The sequence below is a fragment of the Bos javanicus genome, chromosome 15 (assembly GCF_032452875.1).
Source record: "Bos javanicus breed banteng chromosome 15, ARS-OSU_banteng_1.0, whole genome shotgun sequence".
NCBI lineage: Eukaryota > Metazoa > Chordata > Mammalia > Artiodactyla > Bovidae > Bos > Bos javanicus.
In genome coordinates this window covers 47086869-47094843 of record NC_083882.1, presented here as the reverse complement: position 1 = coordinate 47094843, position 7975 = coordinate 47086869, and the positions used below count along the sequence as shown (strand labels likewise).

Sequence of the window (7975 nt, the reverse complement as noted above, 5' to 3'; positions counted from 1 at the left end):
GCCATGGATTATTTAGATGTGTTTTAATTTGCAAGTGTTTGGGACTTATCATAACATCTTATTGTTTTCCAATTTAATTGTGTTAGTTTTTTTCTTTTGAAATTTATTGAGACATCATGTCTGACTCTTTGTGACCCTTTGAACTGTAGCCCACCAGGCTCCTTTGTCCATGGGATTTTTTAGCAAAAATACAAGAGTAAGTTGTCATGTCCTCCTCCAGGAGATCTTCTCGACCCAGGAATCAAACTCACATCTCCTTAGTCTCCTGCATTTCAGGTGGATTCCTTACCCCTGAGCCATCAACTATTGCTACTTTGATTCTTCTTTTATTCTTTGTGGCACTTCTCTACTGCTAGAAATGCATTGGGCTTCCCTCATAGCTCAGTCGGTAAAGAATTTGCCTGCAGTGCAGGAGACCAGGGTTCAATTCCTGGGTCTGGAAAATCCCCTGGAGAAGGAAATGGCAATCCACTCCAGTAGTCTTGCCTGGAAAATCCCATGAACAGAGGAGCCTGGTGGGCTACAGTCCATGGGGTTGCAAGCATCAGACACGACTTAGCAACTAAACTAAACTACTAAGGAGTGATAAATTTGCACTTTTAACTTCCAATAGCACATTTGATCTTCTTTCTCTCAAGAGGCACCCTGTCTCTGTCAGGTGAGAGCATCTAATTCTAGGATGGGAGGTCTGTCTTCCCAGTCCCAAAGAGAAAATCACAATAAAAGTTAGTAAAAGGAAAAACAAAGTATTCATTGCAGAGGTATCAAGTTTGAGGATTAATTGAATCTAATATTACAAATAATTATTGAGGACATTTGTTGTGTTCAGGAGTAAGTCAGACACTTAGTATTGAGAAGTAAAGAAATATAAAAGACTCTTGTCTTCTTGGAGTCAAGCATAGCATGGAAGATATATACAACAAAAAATATCATGGACTTTAATTAAAATTATAATAATTCTGATTGAAGATCTTGAATGGACAACATTATTCACTTCCTCTCTTTCTCTCTCAAAGTTTTCTTTTTGTATCTCCAGACTTATTTGTCTTTATCCAGAAATTTCTACCTTTTGACCAACTTTGCCCATTTCCCCCATCCCCATACTCTGTGTCTATCAACCACCAACTCTTTCTCTGTGTCTATGAGTTCAGCTTTTAAGATTCTACATGTAAGTAAGAACATACAGTATTTGTCTTTCTCTGACTGACTTATTTCATTCAGCATAATGCTCTCAAGTTCTATTCTTGTAGTGACAAAAAGTTGGATTTTCTTCTTTACACAGCTATATATTAGATATATATAGTATATATACCACATTTTCATTATCCATTCTTCTGTCAAGGAATGCTTAGGTTGCTTCATGGATATTGTAAATCATGCTGCAGATATCTATTTAAGACAGAGATTTCATTTCCTTTAGTTATAGCCAAAAGTGGGATTGCTGGATTATATGTCGTTCTAGTTTTAACATTTTGAGGAACCTCCATAATGCTTTCCACAGTGGCTGCACCAATTTACATTACTCACAGAGCACAGGGTTTCCTCTTCTCCATGGCCTCCTCAGCACTGGCCATCTCTTGTCTTCTTGATGATAGATTTCAGCAAGTATAAAGTGATACTTCATAGTGGTTTCAATTTGCATTTCCCTGATATTAGTGATTGAACACCTTCTCATGTAACTGTTAGCCATTTGGATGTCTTCTTTGGGAAAATATCTATTAAATTCTTTTGCCTATTTTTAATCAGTTTGTTTTTTGTTTTTGTTTTGTTTTGCTATTAAGTTGTATGAGGTCTTTATACAATTAGATATGAACCCCTTATAAGATAGACATTTTGAAAATATTTTCCCTGGTTCCATAGGTTGCCTTTTCATTTAGTTGCTGATTTCCTTTGCTTTGCAGAAGCTTTTTAGTTTGATGTAGTCCCACTTGTTTATTTTGGCCTTTGTTCACTTTGCTTTTGATGTCAAATCCAAAAATTATTGCCAATAATGATGTTGAGGAGTTTACCCCCTGTGTTTTCTTTTGGATTTTTATGGTTTCAGACCTGCAGACCATTTTGAGTTGATTTTTGTGTACTGTGTAAAATAGGGATCCAATTCCATTCTTCTGCATGTGGTTATCCAGTTTTTCCAACACTGTATGTTAAAAAGACTATGCTTTTCCCATTGCTTATTCTCAGCTCCTTTGTTGTAAATTAACTGACCACCGTGCATGAGTTTACTTCTGAGGTGTCTGTTCTGTTCTATTGATATATGGTCTGTTTTTATGACAAAACCATATTGTTTTGATAACTATAGATTTGTAATATAATTTTAAATATAATGAGTAAAGAAACATAAAAATAATTCAGTAATAGTATTAGGATACGGGAAAGTGTAACAGAACTGTTTCAAATACTTTCAGATATTTCTGGAATTCAAAAGTCAGATTGGATTGAATTTATAGTAAAGCCAGAATAAAAAACCTGCAAACCAATGTATGTATGGAGGGTAGAATTATGAGTTAGAGAAAGAGGAATTGGAGAAGCTAAAACTTGGTGTGAAGATGGGAAGTATTCTTATTAAGAGATTCAGGGAATACTCCAGGCTTAGAATAAATAGAAATGATAATAGAAATGGAAGACAAGTCCTCAGTGGATTGATGAGGAAATTTTCTCATATTGAACTGCATAAAGCAGATGAATGTGTTTGGTATCCTGTGCACACAAAGTAACAAGGAAACCAGCTCCCTCTATAAGTAAAGAGGATGCTGCTCTATCTCCAAATCCTGTCATTTCTGTGGGGCTGGATGAAGAGGATCAGAGTCAATTGACTCTATCTCAAGAGTCATTTCTGAGATAGTGTCAGTACTCAAGGTTAGAAATAGAGAAAAAGTATGGAAAAACAGTCCACTGATCAGCAAAATGCACTATAGTATCACTGGCTTCAGACATAAAAGTTCTCTACTTCAGCAAAAGAAGAAGAAACTCACTGCACTTTTTCATCTTTCTCTTGACAGCCTAAAGGGAATTCTGCCTGTGAGCAAATGACCTATAGAGTCCTACCATCAGGGCGCAGGGGCTGTGACATTCACAGCCTCTGAGGAAACTCACACCACCTACCCAAATCAGTTAATTTTCATCAATGAACAGACATATAAGGGTAAGAATATAAAGTTTTGTGGAAAACTAGCAAGAAAAGAAAGGTCAATGCTAAATAAGCATAAAAACTAATCCATTAGAAAATTCACTAGAAATTCACTAGAGCCAAAAAATGAAAAAAATAGATATAAAATAAGTAATAATAGTTTGGTATCCTTTTTAATGCATCTTTGAGATGGTAGAAAAGTAAAGAAATCTAAATCAACAGAGAATATAAGAAAGTTAAATGCAAAAGGAGAGGGTAGGATGATGAGAGAATAGCATTGAAACATATACATTACCACATGTAAAATAGACAGCCATTGGGACTTCAATGTGCCACGCGGGGAACCCAAAGCCAACACTCTGTCATGGCCTGGAGGTGTGGGGAGGGCAGAGGGAGGGGTTTCAAGAGAGGAGACATATGTATACCTAATGCTGATTCATGCTGATGTGTGACAAAAACCATCACAATATTGTAAATTAATTATCCTCTAATTTAAAAAAAAGAAAGCCAAAGCTACCATTTGACTGAATGGCCACACAGTTTAATTATTTTAATATTTTAATAATATTGATAAATATTTAACATGGATGACCAAGGTAAGCAGAAAAAACACAAATAAACACTGCTAGGAATTAAATAGGAGATACAGTACAGACACCATGGAAAATAAAATATAAGAAGAAAATGACATAAACAGTTCTCTGATAGTAAATTTGAATGAGCACAAAATAAATGCATTTTACCCAAACAAAACCTTGCAAACATTTTCGAAGGAAATTCTAGAAGACATACTTATCCCACTGGAACGATCTAAAACAAAAACATGTATTTTTAGGTTTTAGCCAGTAACTGCAACAAAGATTCCTCAAAGTACAGTGGCTTAAATCACCTACAAGTGCATTTCTGTCACAGGTTTAAGTCAGGTTTGGTGGCCCAGAGAGCAATAGGACACAAGCTCTTCAATAATGTTACTCTGCCTTCTTCAACACGCATTTCCATCTTGTGATGCAAGGAAGCTCCTTAACATCTGCCTTCCAAGCATCAGAAAATGGTAAAACAGAAAGAGAGAGCAAATTACTCCTTGTATAATCTACTCACACTAAAGTACTTCTTACTTTGTTTGCAAGTGAGTGTGATACATATTATCAAAGCAGTTGCCCAATGGGGGTGATACAGCATAGCCTGGACTTCCCCTGGACAACTTAGCAGAGTTTTAAGTCCTAGACCTAGAGCCAAGGTGATGAGACTGTGTCATTCCTCCTGCATAAGAGCCCGAACCAGTCCTCCCTAACTCACCCATGTGCACCAACCAAATTAAGACTTCCTACTCAGCTCTATAACAGAAGACTATTTATTAGGAGTAAAGTTTTCCAAAAAAAGAGAGAGAGAGAGAACAACTAGAAACACTAACCATTTACTCCACCTTTTCTACCCTGATAGGAACCTCTCATCACTAGAGCATCTTACCTCTAAGTAGCAGTGACCTGATTTTTTCCAGGACTGAAAAAAATGTGTTACTTTTTAGGAATACAAAATAATTAAGTCCCATCTCAGGGCACCATCCCACAAACAGAGTACAATACACCAACTGTGACAAACCTCTTGTAAGTTTTGACACAGTTCTTATTAGCAGAAGTGGACGGAGGGCTTACGAACATCACTCCATATCCACATTGCAGAAAGACCCGTTCTTTCAAGTGGCATAATTATTTATACATGTATTAATAAAACTATGTTTACTAACACCAGACACTAATACAGTATATGCTTGTCAGATCCTGATAATTACATATTTGCTTTGTTTTGTTAAATTAAGACATAAAACACATAAACATATATCCAATACTTGGTTTTATTCCCTCTTTATCCTAGACAAAATTATGGATAAGTTAAAATACAAACAGATACTTTAAAAATAAACTCACTATACACACACACATACACATATGTGCATAAAGAGAGAGATATTTCCTTGGAAATAGAGATTTTATTACTCTATGGACCTACTATAGTGCCTTCCCATCTTAAATTTATTTTAAATAAATAACATTCATATTGCAACAAAAGGTGTCTTCTCACACTGCTTTGAGAGAAACTCTGCTGCCCCCCAGGAACGCAATGACCTAGAACTCACACCACTAACTTATAGGATTTGAAGACACTCTGAAACTAAAATCTGCCAAAAGTTAGGACTTTCCACCCTTAACCCAGATGATCTTGAAGGTCAGTTATTAGATGAAGACAGAAAAGATGACATATCCAAAGCTATCATCTTTTCTCTAATACTCAAGGTAGCAGTAACTTGATTTCTTCTAGGACTAAAAATAATTGAAACTTTTTAGGGACTCAAAATAGTTAAGTTCAATAGTAGGGCAACATCTGACAAACAGAAAACAAAGCAATTGTGACAATCCTCTTGTAAGCTTTTACCCAGCTCCTGCTAGCAGAGATGGTAGGAGGTCTAATTGACATCACTAGGTATCCATGTTCTAGAAACACTTTAAGTAGCATAACTGCTTCTACATTTACTAAGAAAGCTATGTTTATCAACACCAGACTCTACACATGTTACAGTTATGAGACACTAATAAATACATAGCTACTTCTGCTTTGTTAAATTGGTACTTATAAAACACAAATATGTTCAATATTTCTTCCCTTTTTTATCTTAAGTAAAATTATAGGTAAATTAAAACACAATAAAGTTAAAATACAAATAGGCCTTTTAAAAAAGAGAAATCACTACATGTGTTTTTTCATTTAAAATAGAGATCATATCACATTATTTCCAGAACCTATTATGTTACCTGCCCCACTTAAGTTTATTTTAAATAAATAGCACCTATATTGCAGTGAAAGGTATTCTCTCACATTGTGGCTGTCTCAAATGCTTTAAGAAAGACTCACTACATAAGAACCTGGTGACCTGAAGCTCACAACACTTACAAGCGTTGATGACACTCAGAACTAAAACTAGGCAAACATTAAAACTTCCTTTACCCACTCCAGATGTGTTGTACAGTCCATCATTAGACAGAGACAGGAATAATGGCATATCAGAGCTATCATCTATTTCTCCTATCCTCAAATCCCTCCATCACCAGGTGTAGAGAAATGTCAGGATCATGAAAGAAAGAATGGAGAAAATATTTACAAGTTTAGCTCTCCAGGCACACCCCAATCAGCCGTGGCGCCAAGTGTTCATGACATTCTTTGCCATGAGACTATTACAACCAGAAGGACTTCTCACAATAGCAGTGGACTCGATCCATATAGCCAACACCAAACATGGGCTCCTGGCAGCATGGCTGGCAAGAACCTCTGAAGAAAATGATTGGGATGTGTTCAGATCTGTCCTTTTATGTCAAACACCCTGAGTACTCGCTGGCGGATCTGCTGAGTCTTCACCCCATAGACCAGAGGATTGAGTGCAGGTGGCACCAGGAGGTAGAGTGTGGCCAGAAGAACATGGACATGATGGGGCACCTGCCGGCCAAAGCGGTGAGTGAGGAAGGAGAATATTCCAGGCACGTAGAAGACCAGGATGACACAAATATGAGATCCACATGTGCTAAAGGCCTTAAGTCGGGCCTCACCCCCTGGTACCTTCAGCACCGCCTGCAGGATGAGGGCATAGGAAACACCAATGGCCAGGACATCTAGACCAACCACAAGCAGTGCCACTGCCAGCCCATAGGCTCGGTTCACTGTGCTGTCTGAGCAGGAGAGTTTTACCACAGCCATGTGTTCACAGTAGGCATGGCCTATGATGGTGGCCTGGCAGAAGACAAGTCTCCTCAACAAGATGGGGAAGGGGAGGAGGAGGAGTATCCCCCGCACCAGCACCGCCATCCCAATGCGCCCTATGACCCTGGGATGCAGGATGGTAGAATGGTGCAGAGGGTGACAGATGGCTACATAGCGATCCAGAGCCATGGCCACAAGTACCCCTGACTCCATGGAAGAGAACGCATGGATGAAGAACATCTGGATCAGACAGACGGTGTACCCAATCTCATGGGCGTGAACCAGGAGCACTGCAAGGGTTTTGGGTGCTGTGGAGGAGGCCAGGACCAGGTCAATGCCAGAGAGCATGGCCAGAAAGAGGTACATAGGCTGGTGCAAGGATGGGTCAGTCCAGATGGTGAAGAGGATGGTGACATTGCCCAATAGGGCAAGGAGGTAAAGGACACACAGCGGCAGTGCTATCCAGTGCTGGCTTTCCTCTAAACCCGGGATGCCGATCAGGAAAAAGGATGGCTGGATCAGCCTCCAGCTGGAATTACTCAGGGTTGTCATCAATGGCTTGGAAAGGGAAGAGACAAAAAGAAAATCATAATTTCTCCATTCCTGGTGCATTTTTTGTCCCCATAACTCTCTATTTCAAACTTTTGCTATGTCTGTCTCTTATCATGATGATTCAGTGCTTCTGAAAGCCCCACGTAACAAGAAATACGAATTAAATAGCTACTATGTTTAACTTCTGCAGAGTTAAAACAAAAATCTTTAAACTAGATATGTTTATTTATATGTGTTAGTCTTAAAAGACAGACACAGTGTGAAATAGTTGTCTTTTCAGTGTAAGAGAGGATTACACACTTGTATTTCTGTATTATCAGTAAGAGTCAGTTCTTGTGGATTATAAATCTATACATCACTTCAACTATCTTTTTTGTAACTCAATGATAATAAAAAATATTGCCCCAAAACTGTGACCAGGGCAGGTACAAAATCTGAAATGCCTGGAGGGCACATATCACCCACCTTTTGCTTTCCTCTCAGATTCAAATCTACAAGTAAAAGAACATTTTTCATTGACACCTCTAAGAAAAATCTCACAATTTTACA

At 38.1% G+C, this 7975-nt stretch overlaps 1 protein-coding gene across 1 annotated transcript; it reads right to left on the bottom strand.

Moving 5' to 3' along the window:
• Nucleotides 1-6344: 6344 nt before the first annotated feature.
• LOC133261224 (olfactory receptor 52L1-like) lies at nt 6345-7670 on the bottom strand. The gene has a single exon (XM_061439737.1). The coding sequence runs from the start codon at nt 7484-7486 to the stop codon at nt 6473-6475; it is 1014 nt and encodes a 337-aa protein (XP_061295721.1). The 5' UTR covers nt 7487-7670; the 3' UTR covers nt 6345-6472.
• Between the last annotated feature and the right edge of the window lie 305 nt (nt 7671-7975).

What these genes read in the sequence shown, in the direction of transcription:
- LOC133261224 (XM_061439737.1), bottom strand. Translation starts at nt 7,486, where the DNA reads ATGCACCAGGAATGGAGAAATTATGATTTTCTTTTTGTCTCTTCCCTT.